Source organism: Aotus nancymaae, unplaced genomic scaffold, assembly GCF_030222135.1.
Source record: "Aotus nancymaae isolate 86718 unplaced genomic scaffold, 86718_ANA_hifiasm-v0.15.2.pri h1tg000099l, whole genome shotgun sequence".
Classification (NCBI taxonomy): domain Eukaryota; kingdom Metazoa; phylum Chordata; class Mammalia; order Primates; family Aotidae; genus Aotus; species Aotus nancymaae.
In genome coordinates this window covers 8351748-8370089 of record NW_026988514.1, presented here as the reverse complement: position 1 = coordinate 8370089, position 18342 = coordinate 8351748, and the positions used below count along the sequence as shown (strand labels likewise).

At 45.1% G+C, this 18342-nt stretch overlaps 1 protein-coding gene across 4 annotated transcripts in view; it reads left to right on the top strand.

The window, feature by feature from the left end:
* Positions 1-18342, top strand: part of WDFY4 (WDFY family member 4) — a 297793-nt gene that overhangs the window by 136267 nt on the left and 143184 nt on the right. For all 4 annotated transcript variants that reach the window (XM_021672243.2, XM_021672242.2, XM_021672241.2 and 1 more), the window contains 6 exons: positions 371-485; positions 1686-1843; positions 6533-6771; positions 8419-8537; positions 10341-10526; positions 12498-12634. In XM_021672243.2, coding sequence (XP_021527918.2) covers positions 371-485; positions 1686-1843; positions 6533-6771; positions 8419-8537; positions 10341-10526; positions 12498-12634 — 954 coding nt within the window. The remainder of the gene's footprint in view (positions 1-370; positions 486-1685; positions 1844-6532; positions 6772-8418; positions 8538-10340; positions 10527-12497; positions 12635-18342) is intronic.

Sequence of the window (18342 nt, the reverse complement as noted above, 5' to 3'; positions counted from 1 at the left end):
GAAGGAGGGAGGAAGGCAGAGGGGCAGGAGGTGAAGCTAGCCCAGAAGTGGTCCCAGCTGGAGCCTGGCCGAAGGGGGGCTCTGGAGTGCTCTCTTCCTCTCAGAGCTGGCCCCTCCTACGGCACCTGACAGGTGACCATGGGCCGTGGGCTCCCCCAACTTGCCTCCTTATCCCAGGAAATGGGCGTTGCCTTCTGGACGAGGCAGCTTGGTCAGGAGAGGGTGATGCCCCAGAGAAAGGGCAGTTGTGAGCAGCTTACATTGGTGGCAGAAGTGGCATAAGTATCCCAGCCAGGTTAGGGAGGCGGCGGACACTGGGTGGACACGATGGCCCTGTGGCTGCTGTCTCAGTCCTGGGTGGTGCTTCCAGGCTTCTCCAGACCATGCCACCAGCCAACAGAAACGAGACTTCCAGTCTGAGGTCCTGCTTTCCACCATGGAAATATTCCACAAGACAAGTGGAGGGGACACAGCGATGCTCAAAGGTGAGTGGGGCAACTCGGTCCTCCCCATTCAAGACACAAGGCTGCCAACAGTCAGGATGACACCAGCATGCCTGCCAGGGGCTAACCCCAGCTATAGGATGCTGCCTCCACCTGGCATCAGTCCCTCCAGGCATCATCAACAAGAACTCGCTGGCCCCTGCCTTGGGGCCCAGTGGAGGGGTGCTTGCTACTCTCCATGACACCCCTGTCATTGCTGTGCCACTTGCAGACAGAAAGTCCTTTTGTCCTCTGAGCAAAAATTGGCTCTCCTGTAGCCTCAGTAGAAATGCAACCTCTTCCCATAAGGGAAGCCAAGATGCTGGAATTTAACCTTCTGTCCTCAGCATTCTGCCTGGGTACAGAATAGGTGCACAGCCAGTGTTCCTTAAACAATGAACCTGGGTGAAGACGCAGCCATGCCCCTTCAGAGCTTAAAATTGAAGCTTCATTCAAAAACCTTGGTTCCAGGGCAGTGTACCTTTTCAATAAGCTTAAACAAAAGCCTTTTCTGTGGTTCCCAAGCCACAGGAATTCCTAGTGATATGAGTCCTCCTCTGGACTTCTTTCTTCCCACTTAGAAACCCTGACTTCATGATCTTACTCATGGAGAGACTGGAATGTGGGAGAGTAGCAGGGTGGTGAAGTGTGGGCTTGGCAACCCCAGTTCTGGACTTAGCTCTGCCACTGGACAGTCATGTGACTCCAGGCAGGTGCCTGGACCTGTGAGTGAGGATGACAGTCGTGGCGAACTCACAGGGTTGTGCTAGGGGTTAGCTGAGATCATCACACACATGGCTGAGCACAGTGCCTGCTGCGTTGGTGAGCATAGACGGATATTGACGGGATGGCTTTATCCTCTGCCCAGCGTAGCAGCAGAACCCCGGTCATCACGATACTTGCTCATTTGTCTCAGGCAGTGCATTCTCCCCTATCCTCCTCCCAAAAGCCACAGGAAGAAATGCTTCCCCTTACTTGCCTTCTCACCACTTGGTTTATATCACTGACCAGATTACTCAAGATCTATTCACTTTGATTAATATGTGTGTGTTGGGCACCTCCCCAGTACAAGACTCCATCTTTGGCACAATGGGGTTACACAGAGGTGCATAAGATGCAGTTGGTAACTACAAGGGACTTGGGGACTGTCATGGAGAGAAGTCCGTTTAGACTCTCATCTCCGCCTGTCCCCTCACTCCACAGATGGCAAAGAGCCTCAGCCAAGTGCAGAAGCCACTGCTTCCCCTTCACTCACCAACATCTCCTGCTTCACCCAGAAGCTGGTGGAGAAGCTGTACAGCAGGATGTTCTCAGCAGACCCCAAGCACATCCTCCTCTTCATCCTGGAGCACATCATGGTGGTAAGAGCTGCTCACTGACCTGGGTTCCCTGGGGATCTGAATGATGCATCTGCCTCCCTCCCTGGAGCCGAATCTGAGCCAGGTGGGAAGAAGCGGGAGGCCCTTTAGGCCCAGGTAATACCTGGAGGCTACTGCACGCTTGGCAGGGCTCTCCCCTCAGGCCACTCAAGCCCAGTCCCAGGGATTGGAAGCCTCAGCTCCCTGCACTTGCACCTGAACTGTCTAAACTCCTAGACTCTGCTTCCTCCCCTTTGAGTTTTTATTGTGATTGTTGATTTGACCTTAATTGTTGTTATGCTTCCTCAGCTAAGAAAGGGCCACAAAGGCCTTTGTCTCCGCAAGATCGATTTTATTTTCTTCCTTCGTACTCACTCTGTCTGTCGTATTTGTGCCTTCCTGCAATGGAGACAGGCATCTATTTTAACCTTGTCTTTTTATTCTTGCTTGTGCCCTTTCTTTCCAGATAAACAGGTACACCTACATACCTACTTTACAAATGCATGTCTATAGGGCCACTGTTGAATGTAGGTGCATGAGAGAATCGTACCATCTCAATATTCTAGCATAGAAAGAGACCTTTTTTGATCTCAGCCCCATTACAAGCTAGAGACTTTTCCTGACAAACCTCCATACGACCTTTGCTCAAACCCTCCCTGTGATGGAGAGCCCACTAAAGTTCAAGTTGTCCCTCCCAGGGAGATGTCTGTGATTCTTGGAAAGAACTGTCTCTTACCAAGCTGGGATCTACCTCCAGCAACTCCTGCCAGCAGTCCTAGGCATGCCCTCTGCAGCAGAACCCAGGAGGACCACTCTCCTTCCTCTTTACATCTCACAGAGAGTGAAATTGGCTCTCAGCACCCTTCTGACTGCAGAGTCACCCACAGATCCCAGGACTGGGCCTCTGCATAATTTCTAGAGCCATCTTTACTTCTCTGATACTCAGGTCCTGGCAAACCTGGAAAGACTTGAATTCAGAGGCTTCTTCAGGAACAACTCCAAGAGAGAAGAAATAGCCCTTGTCAGCTCTGTGAGGATTAAAATCAAATTCTGGCCAGGCGCAGTGGCTTACGCCTGTAATCCCAACACTTTGAGAGGCTGAGGCAGGTGAATCTTGAGGTCAGGAGTTCAAGACCATCCTGGCCAAGATGGTGAAATCCTGTCTCTACTAAAAATACAAAAGTTAGCCAGGTGTGTTGGCAGGCACCTGTAATCCCAGCTACTTGGGAGGCTGAGGCAAGAGAATTGCTTGAATCAGGGTGGCAGAGGTTGCAGCGAGCCGAGATCATACCACTGCACTCCAGCCTGGGCGATAGAGTGAGACTCTGTCTCAAAAAAAAAAAAAAAAAAAATCAGATTCTTGTTAAGTTGTGTTGCAAATGGAAAGAAGCTGCTGAGCTCCCTATGGCTAAACCATGGACTCCCAGCTAATATCCCAAAAATAGGTGACCCTGGCTAAGGGTCAGAGAGGCTGAGTGGTTCAGCAAGGGTCAAACACACATTGGACACTTGAGCGACACTCTTAACCACCATATCATCTATTGGAGATGAGTCCAGCAGATTTTAGCTCAAGAGAAACTTAGAGGGAGAGGCAGAAGACTGATTTGAAGCCTTAGCACAGACTGGTCCATACATCTCCGAACACCTGTTTGGCTTCTGTGAAAAGAATCCACTGTGCCTTCAGGGGACCAAGCCTGAGGGCTCAGCTCTGCACATAGCCACTGGCCTCCTCTCCTGCTCACCGTCTGTGATGTCTGCCTCTCTTAACCTCAGTTTCAGAGGCCTGATCCATCTAAGGAGCAGGAGAGGACCATGATAAAGAAATGAAACCCACATCCTAACAGATTTAAACAGAACTTGACTTCATAAGCAGACACATTGTGTTACCTGTGAAATTCTAAGGGAGTAGCCTATAACGAATTAATTTTCTATCAGACTGAAAAACTTTGTGCATACTCTTTGTATTATGATTCTTTTCACAGAAGCCAAACAGATGTTTGGAAATGTATGGACCAGTCTGCGCTAAGGCTACAAATCAGTCTTCTGCCTCTCCCTCTAAGTTTCTCTTGAGCTAAAATCTGCTGGACTCATCTCTGGTAGATGATATGGTGGTTAAGAGCATGGCTCAAGTGTCCAGTGTGCATTTGACCCTGGCTGAACCACCCAGTTCTCTGACCCTTAGCCTCTTAACCCAGCAGTGGGGTAACTTAGCGTCTGTGGTATTTTTATGACAAACAGGCAATATATGCAAATCTATGCAAATTCTTAGCATAATACCTTCAGGGACAACTCCAAGAGAGGAGAAATAGCCCTTGTCAGCTCTGTGAGGGTTAAAATCAGATTTCGGCTGGGTGCAGTGGCTCACGCGTGTAATCCCATACTCCTAGAATACTGTAAGAATTCTATGGTAATTATTAATAATTATACATACCTATTTTTTAAATTAGATACTGCCAATAGCATGTTCTCATACATTGAATGACAATCACGTTGCTAGTATTTCAGAAATCTCAGGTTACCGAATCTATTTTTTGTAATGTGACTCTAATAAACTTTTAACTTTTTCTAACACAACTTTTTGCCCAAATTCTGCACAGCCTTGATTGACCATTTCCTTAAACAAAGGCTTGAAAGTAGAGGAAACTAGTCCTACTTGAATTTCAGGTCATGTTAATTTTTTTTTTAAGGGACAAGGTCCTGCCTTGTCATCCAGGTTGGAGTGCATGATCCTAGGTCACTACAGCCTCGAAATCCTGGGCTCAAGCAATCCTCCCATCTCAGCCTCCCAAGTAGCTAGGACTACAGACATGTACCACCTTGCCTGGATAATATTTTTAAAAACTTTTTAGAGAGACAGAGTCTTACTATGTTGCTGCCCAGGCTGGTCTTGAACACCTGTCCTCAAGAGATCTTCTTACGTTGGCCTCCCAAAGTGCTAGCATTACAGATGTGAGCTACCATACCCAGCCATGTCACTTTCACTTTTATTTTTAAGTTCTGGGGTACATGTGCAGGATGTTCAGGTTTGTTTCATAGGTAAATGTGTGTCATGGTGGTTTGCTTCACCTATCAACCCATCACCTAGGTATTAAGCTGAGCATGAATTAGCTATTTTTCCTAATGCTCTCCCTCTCCCCACACCCACCAACATGCCTCAGTATGTGTTGTTTTCCTTCCTGTGTCCATGTGTTCTCATTGTTCAGCTCACACAAGTGAGAACACGTGTTGTTTAGTTTTCTGTTCTTGCATTAGTTTGCTGAGGATAATGGCTTCCATCTCCATCCATGCCCCTGCAAAGAACATGATCTGATTCCTTTTTATGGCTGCATAGTATTCCGTGGTATATATAAGCCACATTTTCTTTATCCAGTCTATCATTGATGGGCATTTGGGTTGATTCCATGTCTTTGTGAATAGTGCTGTAATGAACATACATGTGCATGTATCTTTGTAACAGAATAATTTATATTCCTTTGGGTATATACCTAGTAATGGGGTTGCTGGGTCAAATGGTATTTCTAGATCTAGATCTTTAAGGAATCACGACATCGTCTTCCACAATGGTAGAACCAATTCACATTCCCAACAGTGTAAAAGCGTTCCTATTGCTCTGCACCCTCACCTCGTCTGTTGTTTCTCGACTTTTTAATAATCACCATTCTGATTGGCATGAGATGGTATCTCATTGTGGCTTTGATTTGCATTTCTCTAATGATCAGTGATGTTGCACTTTATTTCCTATATTTGTTGGCCACATGAATGTCTTCTTTGGAAAAGTGTTTCTTCATGCCCTTTGCCCAGTTTTTAATGGGGTCGTTTGTTTTTTTTTTTAAATAAATGTGTTTAAGTTCCCTGTAGATTCTGGATATTAGACCTTTGTCAGATGGGTAGATTGCAGAATTTTTTTCCCACTCTCTACGTTGCCTGTTTGCTCTGATGATAGTTTCTTTTGCTGTGGAGAAGCTCTTTAGTTTAACTAGATCCCATTGTCAGTTTTTGCTTTTGTTGCAACTGCTTTAGATGTTTTGATCATGAAATCTTTGCCCATGCATATGTCCTGAATGGTATCACCTAGAATTTCTTCTAGAGGTTTTATAGTTTTGGGTGTTACATTTAAGTCTTTAATCCATCTTGAGTTAATTTTTGTGTAAGGTATAAGGAAGGGGTCCAGTTTCAATTTTCTGCGTATGTCTAGCCAGTTCTCCCAGCACCATCTATTAAATAGGGAATTATTTCCCCATTGCTTGTTTTTATCAGATTTGTCAAAGATCAGATGGTTGTAGATGCGTGGTCTTATTTCTGGGTTCTCTATTCTGTTCTATTGGTCTATGTGTCTGTTTTTATATCAGTACTGTACAAAAACAGTACATCGTTTGGTTACTATAGCCTTGTAGTATAGTTTGAAGTCAGGTAGCATGATGTCTCTAGCTTTGTTATTTTGGCTTAGGATTGTCTTGGCTATATGAGCTCTTTTTTGGTTCCACATGAATTTTAAAATCGTTTACTCTAATACTCTGAAGAATGTCAATGGTAGTTCAATGGGAATAGCACTGAGTCTATTAATTACTTTGGGCAGTAAGCCATGTCACTTTTTGATTATATTATTTTTGTAGTAAGCTGGATCTGTATCTAAAATTGCAAAGCACTAACAAGTATGTGTATATGTGTTTGTTTGTTTTTTTAATGACACAGGTCATTGAAACTGGCTCTTCTCAAAGGGACACTGTCCTCAGTGCTTTATACAGCAGTTTAAATAAAGTCATTCTTTATTGCCTGTCCAAACCCCAGCAGTCCCTCTCCGAATGCCTCAGCCTTCTCAGCATCCTGGGCTTTCTGCAAGAGCACTGGGATGTTGTCTTTGCCACCTACAATTCCAACGTCAGCTTCCTCCTGTGTCTCATGCATTGCCTTTTGCTGCTCCATGCAAGAAGGTAAGAGCTGCCCCCTTGTTTCCTTGTCTGCTGGTGGTACATGCAGAAGGAGAGATTTAGAGTGGCATTTGATTGAGGGTTGAGGTCTGTATAAATGATATCATCCTTTTGTTTATCTGGTCCTCCATTATTTTGTGAAATGTTTGATAACATGGTAAGTCATCCCCAACCCTGTCCATGTGACGGCAGCTAAAATCATTAAGAAATAATAATTTACCCTAGTTCCACAATTCTAAGATTGTATGATACCTCATTAATTTAATGTTTGAGGCAGCAAATGCCAACATTAAATGTACACATTGATTTTATGATGCAGCCAAATTCCAGAAACACTATCATTTGATAATTGCAATCTTAGAGTGGAAAAAAATAAAAATATAATATATTGTATTGTGCAATGTAGGAATAATTTTGCTTTCAGGAAAAAATTACATATGCATACAATATGTGATATAAAATGACATCCATAAAAGTGCTAGTTAAAAAGCTATTAAATTAAGCTTATTTAAGTCCCTTTCCTGAACCCCCAAGTTTGGAAATAGGTCAGATTTCCCTTCTTATATTCACTTTCTGTCTCTCTGTGTGTGTCTGTGTGGATGTAACACATTCTCCAGCATCTCAGCATCATGCTGCCTGTGAATATGATCTCATATGAATACAGCTGTGAAAGTGTAGAGGGGGAGAGGACTGTGGGATGTCACACTTTGCTCTGGTCTTTATTCTTCATTATATTCATCCTAACAAAAATTGTGTAAAACAATCCCCCACATCCTGTAGTGTTGACTATTGAACAGTGCAAAACACTGGCATTGACTTCCCATAAAACCCTTTGGGAAACCCTGGGGAACCCTCCTAGCCCAGAGGAGGCACTTGTCTTTGTTTAAAAAAAAAGAATCCATTTTCAGTATGTGGTTTAATTTGGGGAGGTTTTTCTTTTCTTTTCTTTTTTCCTGTTTCAGGAATGAGGGCTTATGCATCTGAAAACACAGGTAAAGAAGAGCAGAATGACAACTGAATCATGTGCTCAGGAGGACACCCTCCTCAGGTCTCTCTGTTTAGCAAGATTGACTTTGTTCTAGAAATTTCAAAAATAGGCATTCTCCTATGTCAGATTATTTTCCTGTTTATGTTTGTCATTTTCAGTTCAATCCATGAATATTTACTGAGTGTCTATTTGTTTTGTGTCATAATGGCCACTTGTACATTAATACAATGGGGACCCCCCCAAGAACACATGGTTCATGGGAAACCTAATGTATAAACCACCGTGTCTCCACTTAGAGCTGGCTACGTCATAGGTGAGCCCTACAGCAAAATTAAAATGTGAGGCTTGTGTCCAAAAATACCCAAGATTTCAAGAAGATGACAGCAGAGCCCCAAAAGGAGGCCCTTCTTAGTACAGGGCCCTGTGTAATTGCACACGTTGCTCTAACCCTGGCCCCGTTCAAGACAGCATGAAATCAGTGCCAAACAAAGGCACTGTGGAATTTCTTATAAAGTGTCTGCTTTAATTGATTAGACAAGTTATTTTTCCATATTGATATAGAGAATTATTGGAGGATGATTATTTGTAATAAAGAACAATGGAATGGCCTCAAGGAAGCTGGAGTTTATTGGATTTTCATGAAAAATCTCTTATTCTACTAGTTACCCAGAAGGATTTGGATTGGAGCCCAAGCCTAGAATGTCTACTTACCATCAAGTCTTCCTTTCCCCAAATGAAGAATCGAAAGATAAAAGAGAAGTCATGCCAAGTTTGAGTGATGGTACATTTTATTTGTCACTGTGTGTGTATGTGTGTGGGGGGGGGGCGGGGGGGAGAGGGGTGATGGGTGGATATCAGTACCTACTAGGGTTGCATTCTTCAGTTCGTCCTTCCCAAAATAAGAAAGCAGATACTAATAATGACATTTTCAAAAAGCCAGAAGAAGACTTAGGAAATTCTAGAGTAATTATGTATTAGTATAGCAAGGCAAGCTGGTAGGAGTAATATTGGATTGGTCTTTGTATATTGGAAATGAAATGGAAAGGAATGAATGGATGTATAGGTGAAGAGAAAGCTCTGTGGGACTTGGTTTGACTAGAAGCTTAATCCAGGGTCTCTACTGTAAATTAAAACTGTCACACCCTATCTTACCTAGTTCAAGCCATTACCTAGTTACTGCTCAGCTTCATTCCCTAGTAAGTGAGAAGGGAGTAAATAAACCAATTACTCTCTATAAGACTTTTGGCCTAATGAAGTTTTTCTTGGATTTACTAATCTCAAATCAGGTTAAAGAGATTAGCAGTTATTTTTCTAGCAGCCAGTTCTATGTGTTTGAGTGATTACGCTCTCTCTCGGTCTAGGAAGCAGAAGCTCTGCCACTCCTTCTGCCAGTCTGGTTTGCAGACTGTTCCACTTACCCTGTGATACGTTGTGATACAAGATTGTACACACGACAATCTTGTATCACACGCAGTGGTTCACGCCTGTAACCCCAGCACTTTGGGAGGCCGAGGTGGGTGGATCACCTAAGGTCAGGAGTTCAAGACCAGCCTGATCAACATGGTGAAATCCCATCTCTATTAAAAATACAAATAATTAGCTGGGCATAGTGGCACCTGCCTATAATCCCAGCTACTCAGGAGGCTGAAGCAGGAGAATTGCTTGAAACCAGAAGGCAGCAGTTGCAATGAGCCAAGATCACACCGCTGAACTCCAGTCTGGGCAACAAGAGTGAAACTTCATCTCAAAAAAAGATTGTACACACAGGACCTCCGTGTTCTGGTTAGGTGGCTGCCATGCTAAAAAATCTTGCAACTTTAAAGTTTGCTGGACATGGTGTTGGTTACAACATGGATGTACACACTTTGGGACTTAGCTGGTGGAGCTGGGCTAGGCACTGTCCATCCCCTTAGGATGGGAAAAACAGTCTCCAGGGGCTGTAACCAGAGAGGGGACTCATTGGTCCAAGATCAGAGGAAATTTAGGCATGGTTCAGGGGATTACAGATGTGGGGCACAGCAGACACAGTTGGCTTGTTAAATCTGCTTACACCTAAACAATTCCAGGGCACTGAAATGGGTGGGTAGTGAGAAGCAAGGTCCAGGAAACAGGACTGGCTGTTTCCTGAGCCCTGAGCCACAGGACAGCCTTGAGCTTTGTGTCCATTCCCCTGAGAGGTCAACATGTAAAGGAAGGTTGTAAGGAGCTGTTTGAGTGGAGCTATTTGACTACCCAGAGCTCACACCAGGTGCCCCTCTGGTATCTAACAGAATTAGGGGTAGGGAGTGAGGCTCCCTGCACTCATAAATGATATTTCCCAGTCCTGGACATGTGAGGCAGGCGGGACTTGGTTGCAGGCAGGTAGAGGTAGAGGAAGGCCAGCTCACATGGGTGTTGGTAGCGTTGTCAGGCCTATGGCTCTCCACACTGATTGCTTCTGGCTAGAGCTTGCAAAACTGAGATGATGTCCAAGACCTTAAGTGAGAAGGGTGTGGATAAAACCACTCATGGTATGCCATCTCCCAGCCCCCTCTGGGAGGGTCACTGAGGCCATCCTGAATGTGCCATGTTCTCTCTCTGCTAGTCCAGCACAACATCCAGAAGACAGTGAAGACTCTCTGGCAGCAGCTGGTGGCACAGAGGCAGCAAACACTGGAGGACGCCTTCAAGATCGATCTCTCTGTGAAACCTGGAGAGAGTGAAGTGAAGATTGAAGAGGTCACACCGCTCTGGGAGGAGACGATGCTCAAGGCCTGGCAGCATTACTTAGGTCTCTGTCCACTAGGCTCCAGGGAATGGGAACTCCTGGGTCTTACAGAACCAGACTCCCCCAAGATTCCACTCAGGGCCCAGAGTCCTTTCTACCTGGACCCTCTGTCTTATCCCTTAAGTAGATGGGATTTATATCATTAAAATCTTACGTATCTTTCCTCACAAAGAATGAATGTCACATGTCACCTTGAGTGAAAGCAAGGCCAGAAGTGCCAACCAAGCGAGAAGATTCCAGTAATTTCTTAGAGGAAAAGGCACATGTGGAGTCTGTTGCCTGGACTCAGGAACTTGAGGTTCTAGGTTCTCCCCCGATACCCACCTACCAGCTTTGAAATCTTCCACTAAGTCATGCAATGACCCGGAGTTTAGGTTCCTCATGTCCTGTCACTTCAAAAAGTAAAAGTTTTCATCCCCAAATTATTAATGTCCCTTGCATTCTGTTAGTGACCCAACATGTTTACCATATTAGTATTTGGCACTAATAAATAACATTTTTGCATATTAGTCAACGCAGCTGCAAGAATGAAGTTTTAATTTTATTTTCAAGGTGATCACTGCTCTCAACTTACATCTCCTATACTTACATATCTTCCAGAATCACAAAATTTACAGTGATTCAAGAGTTAGTTATTTCCATGTATATTGTCACAGACTGTCCAGTGGCTCAGAATGGCTTTCGAATTGGCTTTCTAAATTAGTCCTGGCAAATGTGTATATGCATTCCCAGTTTTGTCCATTTATGCTGCTATAACAAAATACCACAGACTAAGTGATTTACAAATAATAGAAACCTCTTTGCTCAGTTCTGGAAACTGGGAAGTTCAAGATCAAGATGCCAGCGGATCTGGTGTCTGCTGAGGGCTGTGTCTGGCACCTGTTCTAAGATGGTACCTTGTCGCTGTATCCTCTGGAAGGGAGAAATGCTGTGTTCTCCCGTGGTGGAAGAGACAGAGGGCAAAAAGAGCCTGAGATGGTGCCCTTCAGCTCTTCTATAGGACACTAATTCATTTATGAGGGTAGAACCCTCATGTTTTAATCACCTTGTTCAAAAGGTCCCACTTCTTAGTACAACCACAATTGGAATTCAGTTTCAACATGAATTTTGGAGGGAACACACATTCAAATGATAGCAATACCTATCTACTTTCATGTACATTTGAAGTCAAAATGTCAGATTCTGTTTCAGAGAAAAGTAAAATAAAATAGGATGCACATATCCATGCACATACAGTGGAATAAAATAGTAAAATAAATTGTAAAGCTTGCAAATGACTCTCTTTTTGCTAATAATCATATATTGAACACTTTCTATGTTCCAAGGTCTTTAGACACGTATCTTATGTAATCTTCATGACACATCGATTAGATACTGTTATCCCCATTTCACAGGATGAGAAAACTGAAGCTCAGCAACTTTAGTTAACCTGCTCAACATCTCACTGTGGGTCAACAAGCCATGGAGCTAGGAGTTTAGGTTAAGTCTGCTGACCTCAAAGCCTACAGTGTTTCTTAGCCAAAGGAGAGTCAGAGATGGCAGTGTGAGCTTATAGCCTGGGCTGTTTCTCTTTTTGGAGGCAACCACCGGGGGATTGTGCCCTGGGTAGCCCTTTGAAAGCCAAGCTAGCTATGAAAATAGTGTGTGCGGCTGGGCATGGTGGCTCACACCTGTAATCCCAGCACTTGGGAGGCTGAGAAGGATGGATCACGAGGTCAGGAGATCGAGACCATCCTGGCCAACATGGTGAAACCCTGTCTCTACTAAAAATACAAAAATTAGCTGGGCGTGGTGTCATGTGCCAATAGTGATGGCACATGCTTGAACCCAGGAGGCAGAGGTTGCAGTGAGCTGAGATGGTGCCACTGCACTCCAGCCTGGTGACAGAGCGAGACTCCATCTTAAAGAAAAAAAAAAGGAAAAGAGTGTATGTTCTCACTTTACCTCCAACATTCTTTGCTTCTCTGCCCTCAGCATCTGAGAAGAAGTCACTGGCAAGTCGTTCAAATGTTGCACACCACAGCAAAGTCACTTTGTGGAGTGGAAGCCTGTCCTCAGCCATGAAACTGATGCCTGGGCGGCAGGCCAAGGACCCTGAGTGCAAGACAGAGGTGAGCCCAGACCCCTTTTCCTTAGAGAAGCATCAGTTTTTTGCATCAAATCCCACGAGTCGTGTCTTCTCTCTGCTGCCTGTCACTATACATGATCTAACTCCACGTCTTGTGAGCATTTGAGGGTATGCGTGTAGCCTCCCCAGTCGAGGCTATGTCTAGGGTAGCCAGGTATTAGGCTGGCTTCTTGTTCCCATTCTCAACTGGAATCGGATGTACTCAGATGGCACTAGCCCACCAGTCAGCAGCAGTGAGGGGTGTGAGCCCAGCAAAGGTGGACAGAAACATTGACTTCATTGCCAGGAGACACAGGGATGGACCACCTTGACTGTGTTGGGTGGGCCCTCTTGACTGTGTGGGGCAGACCCGTTATGATTTTCTAATCAATTTCTCGAAAACTTCAAACTGAATCCTCCTAAAACTCATTGGCGCCAACAATGTGTATGTGTGTGTGCATGTGCAATCAGGAACATTGCTGTAAGGAATTTGGAGTACAGTGGGTGGGGGGACAGGTTATCTCTGCCCCACAGTGTTTGGGGCCTCAGCTGAGATCATTGGAAGCCTGAGTTACTCACATATCTGGTGGTTGCTGCTGGCCTTAGTCTGAGACTTTAACAGCAACTATTGGCTGGAATACCTACACATGGCCTTCTCATGGGAACCGAGCTTTCTTACAGCATGATGGCAGAGTTTCAAAGAATAATAGAGAGAGAGAGAGATCACCAGGCAGAAACTGCATTACCTTTTATGATCTAGCTTCAGAAGCCATGCAGTATCACCTCCGTCAAGACAGCCAAAACATTCTGCCTAAGTTCGAGGGAATGGAATAGACTCCACCTTCTCATGGGGGAGTGGAGAGATTCTGCAAGAACATGTGGGACTGGAAATGTTGCTGGGGTCCTTTTGGAAATGCATAATCTGTGATATATTCTATGCCAGTGATATATTCCAATTCCAGGGCCACTGACTTCTTCAGAGGTGGGCTGTGGTTGTTGCTGGACATGACTGTAGGGTCAGGAGACCTTGGGCAGTTTACTTAACTCCCCAGCAGAATAAATACCTGTAGGAACCCGGGAAGGCTCCCCAGAGAGGTGAAGTAGACAGCTGACAGACACGTTAACATAATCACAGCTCTTGGCCCATGAACTTTGGGAAATTAGGTGGAGCCCAAATCCCACCAGTTCAGAATCTGTAACTGCCTGTAAGTGACCAGGCAGCCAAGGAAAGAGGCTTTCTTTTCCCAGACTTTAGGATTCATAGACTTCAGGGCATAGAAAGAGTCCAGATGTAGAAGGGAAGGCCAGAAATGAACTGGGTGGGCTGGCTGCCTATCTGGTGCTGAGAACTGAGGGCAAAGCACACATCTTATTCAGGCTGTATTCTCAGGGAACTGACTTGTTAAAGGCACTATCTGGTAAGTTCACTGATTGAATACATGAATGTGTGAGTAACTCACTCAGATTTTATCATCACAGGTATTATAGCTCTGTTATAAGAATGTGGAAGCTGAATCTGAAAAAAAAAAAGTTGAGGGCTTTTCAGCCATTAAATGTCAGAATGAAGATAGGATCCCATCTTTGTGCTGCTGAGGAGGACCTTAGGGAATTTGTGAACCTCTCAGAGCTTCCATTCCTGAACTTACAACTGGGATTATGCTCTGTTTGTAGTAGAGCATGTGGAGCCCTTGGAAGCTGTAAATGCTTTAGAAATAGGAGACTGTTTACAAATTCCAATTGGCCTTCTAGCTCTCTCTGCCAAGATTAAGATCATCCCATAGGTGATATACATACTCCTGAAACTTGGAGTACTCCCACTTGTGCCCAGATACCTGCTCCTGACTAATGTCACTTGGGACAGAAGAGGTCCAGCCTCTCTTTGCTTGGTTTCATCCTGGAGCTTCTCTTCCTTGACCATTGTCCCCAGGAGGTCAGGGCAGCCTAGCTGGGAGCTAGAGAAGGGATGTTTGGGTGCTGGGCATCGGCATTCATCTCATGGGAACCCTCAAACCTGTTGACACTGCCTCTTGCCATTGCCCCCTCCCTTTCCCTCTAATCAGTGTCGTTGACACAGCTCGGCTGCTTCCAAGTTCTGGGGACATGCGTTGAGCAACAGCTCATCTGAAAGAAGCCTGAGTAGATGGCCATGTTTGGGGCCACGTAGGTGTCCCAAGTGGTTTTTAACAGTTTGTTCTTGGCTCACATTGAGAGATCTGGGAGAAACAATATCCAAAGCCCGCTCTGTCTGGGGTGAGGGCAGGCTGCTGAAGATGTTGTCTTCTCCATCCATTGAGGTCTTCTTCACTTGTTCATTCAACAAATATTTATTGAGTACTTACTCTGCATCCTGCTCTGAGCATTGAGGTTACAGCAGAGAACAAAACTGACATATTCTCTTTTCTCATGGAGCTGCAGTCTAGGGAGTCAAGATAGACAATAAACAAATAAATTTGTAAATATTGGGAGAATTTATGGCAATGAGGAAAAATACATGTAGGGTAAGGCAGGGAGGGTGGTGAGAGTGGCTGCCAGGCTGTTTAGATGGAGAAGATCAGCAAAGCCATCTTTGGCAAGGGTGCATTGGAGCAGAGGAGAGAATTTAGGACAAACACGAGCTTTGAGATGCTCTTGGAAAGAGGGTTAGGCAGAGAAGACAGTTGGGCAGTGGCACTGAAGTAGGTGTGTGCTGGGCAGCAAGGCCAGTGTGGCTGGACTGAAGTGGAGGGAGTCACTCATCACCCGGAGCCACCCCAGCTTCCAGGCAGCCACGGGGAATCTCTCCCTCACCTTTTAGAACCAGGAAGAACTACTTTCAGCAACTCAAGAAGAGCAGAAATTTGGCAACAGATTATGTCTCTCTCTTTGATCTGGACACTCGGAAGCTCAGAGAGATAAGCATGGTTCAGCTTTTGTAATTGCACACAACTAGTGGGCTAAATTTCTGAGCCATCTACACATACAAATAAGTACACACATACCTTCTTCTCCCTGGCTTCTTCCTTCTCCATTAACCACACTTTCCCTTCAATTTGATTCATTTATTCTTTCTACACGTTAAATTATCTCATACACTTTAAAAGACGTTATTTTTTGAAACAAAGAAGACTGTGTTTTAATCTTTAAAATTAAGTACATCTTTGCTTAGCAGCATCTTGCACTGGTAACTCAGCCTTGGATGGGCACAGTGCCTGCTACATGGTAGGCCCTTAAAGAATGCAGATGGAAGTGCTTAGAGCAAGGGGGTAGATGCTCCCCCTCCTTTTGCTGAGATGAAACTCACCAGCTTTCAGACACTGCATCCATCACTCAACTCTGTGAGATGCCTTTGTCGCTAACAGAAGGCACAACTTCTCAGGTACATATGTACATTGTGATGTCATAGGATAAGAGCATCAACTATTTGCCCTGGGGTCTGTTTAATTATTTTTAAAAATTAATTTTGATTATTACAGCTGATTACACCTCAGTGAGCAATGTAATTGATATTTTCTAATGTATCCCAAGGAACATTTTGTACAACATGCTTTTTGTTGTTGAAGGTTAAAGACTCCGTTATTGGTTTTTCCCTAAATATGCCCACATCATTAGTCCCTCCAGTGAGAAGGTCGCCATCTGGAAAAAGCAGCACAGAGACATTATTCAGGCACAAGTGCATGAAATTGGGGTTTCTGCATCTTCTGTCTCTCTTCTGGAAAGAAGAGGCTTGTAATTAAAGGAGTTGGTATTGGAGGAAACATTATTCATTTGGTGTTATTCCTTATCATGTCAGCAGCTGACAGCCCTACAGCACTGATAAATTGTTCCTTGGAGTGAGACATATGATGTAGGATTCATAATTATTCTTACCTATCTTCATTTTTAGTAGAAAATGTTTTATTCCTGGCAAGTGAGCTAAACTTTGAGGCAGGGCTGATTTGATAGATGTTATGTCTTCTTCTCCTCCTCCTGACACCATCACAGTCCCTTGTGGGAGCACATTGTGAAGTCACCCACCGTCTTTACAAGGCTGTAGGTATCAGCTTGTTGGACAGAGGCTGGGAACTTGGACTCTTCTGAGGCCACCAAAGGGCAATTCAGGGTGCAGGCCACTTTTCATGTCCACCGTCTGCCTGGAGAATCTGGACTGCACAGGCTGGCCAGCTCCCCTCTTCATATCCGTGGACTCAGCTCTGCTTACCTGCTCAATTCCAGACTTCCTTGTTTAGAAACAAGTTGAAAGGACATCAACAACCAATGTTGGTTTCTTAGTTTTGACAGACACAACATGGCAATGTGGGATGTTAGTTAACTTTACAGGAAACCAGGTGTAGGGTAGATGAAAACTCTCTGTATTATCTTTGTAACTTTTATGCAAATTGAAAGAATTCCAAAATACAAAGTGCTTCATTATCTGTTTATATAAAAGCATTAGCAATCAGAAAATGTGCACAGGAATCAGGAGGCTGGAAGCTGGGTAGGAAGGGGCCACGGAGGAGGTGATGCCTAGAGCTGAGTCTGGGAGGAGGGGTGGAGTCAAAGTCTGGGCAGAGGAGGGCTCTTGGGCAGGGAGAAGGCCAGGGGCATAACAGGTGGTAAGAAAGAGGCCAAGGCAATGGGTAAAAGCCAGGTCAGGGGGCACCACAGGCCAGCCTAGACACTCAACATTTATCTGTAGGCGAGAGGTTAAACAGAGGTGTGGCATCTGCTCCTATACATGAGATTACAGATGAGGGTCCCTAGTGGCGAACCAAGCCAGGGGTGGCGGGCGGCTGTAGTGTGATTCAGGTTAGAGATAATGGGGGCTGCAGCAGCTGTAGTTGGAGTAGTGAGCATCAATAACACACAGAAAATTCTGTTCAACTGAGGCTGAGACGGGTGAGAAAAGAGGGCCACCCAGGACAGGCCTGGCTCTGAGAAGAGAGGGCACCTGGGGGTGGGAGATGTTCAGATGGCTCTGTTGGATTCTGCAAAGAATGGGGAGAAATAAGAACCAGAGGATGAGGTTTGAGTGTGCAAGGCCACTTCCAGCCCTTTAAAGGGGTGGGAGCCCCTCTGGGAAGCCCCCTGACCCATGTACGAAGAGCATTAGCTGGATTTCAGCCTGCTTTCCTCTCAAGATCAACTGTACAAATGTGGACCACTATCCCAGGTAGTGGGCCAGGCAGGCCCCACCAGAGGAGAGAGACCCACTCACCAGCCTGCCAGCAAAGACTGGGGAGCTTATAGAAGAGCAGGATTCACATGGAGGAGGGCTGAGCCCTGTGTTCTCCACAATTCCATGGCTTTAGGAGATTACTGAGCAAGCTTCCAGTTGCTGTTTTCAAAAGCATGTATTAGCAAACTGAAATGGCCCATGTAGGGAAGTCAGGGCTGTGTAAGAATTAACAGAAGGGGATGAGAGGACACCAGAAGCAGGAGGGTGATCCACTGGAGTTGCTTTAAAAAAAAAAAAAAAAAAAAAAAAAACACCTGCCTCAGCCTGGCCAACATAGTGAAACCCCATCTCTACTAAAAATACAGAAATTAGCCAGGTGTGATGGTATGTGCCACCACACCTACCTGGGGCAGTGTTGGGGGGTTCTGAGGCAGGAGAATCACGTGAGCACAGGAGGCAGAGGTTGCAGTAAGCCCAGATTGCGCCACTGCACTCCAGCCTGGCGACAGTGAGACTTCATCTCAAAAAAGAAAGAAAGAAGGAAAGAAGGAAAGGAAGGGAGGAAGGGAGGAAGGGAG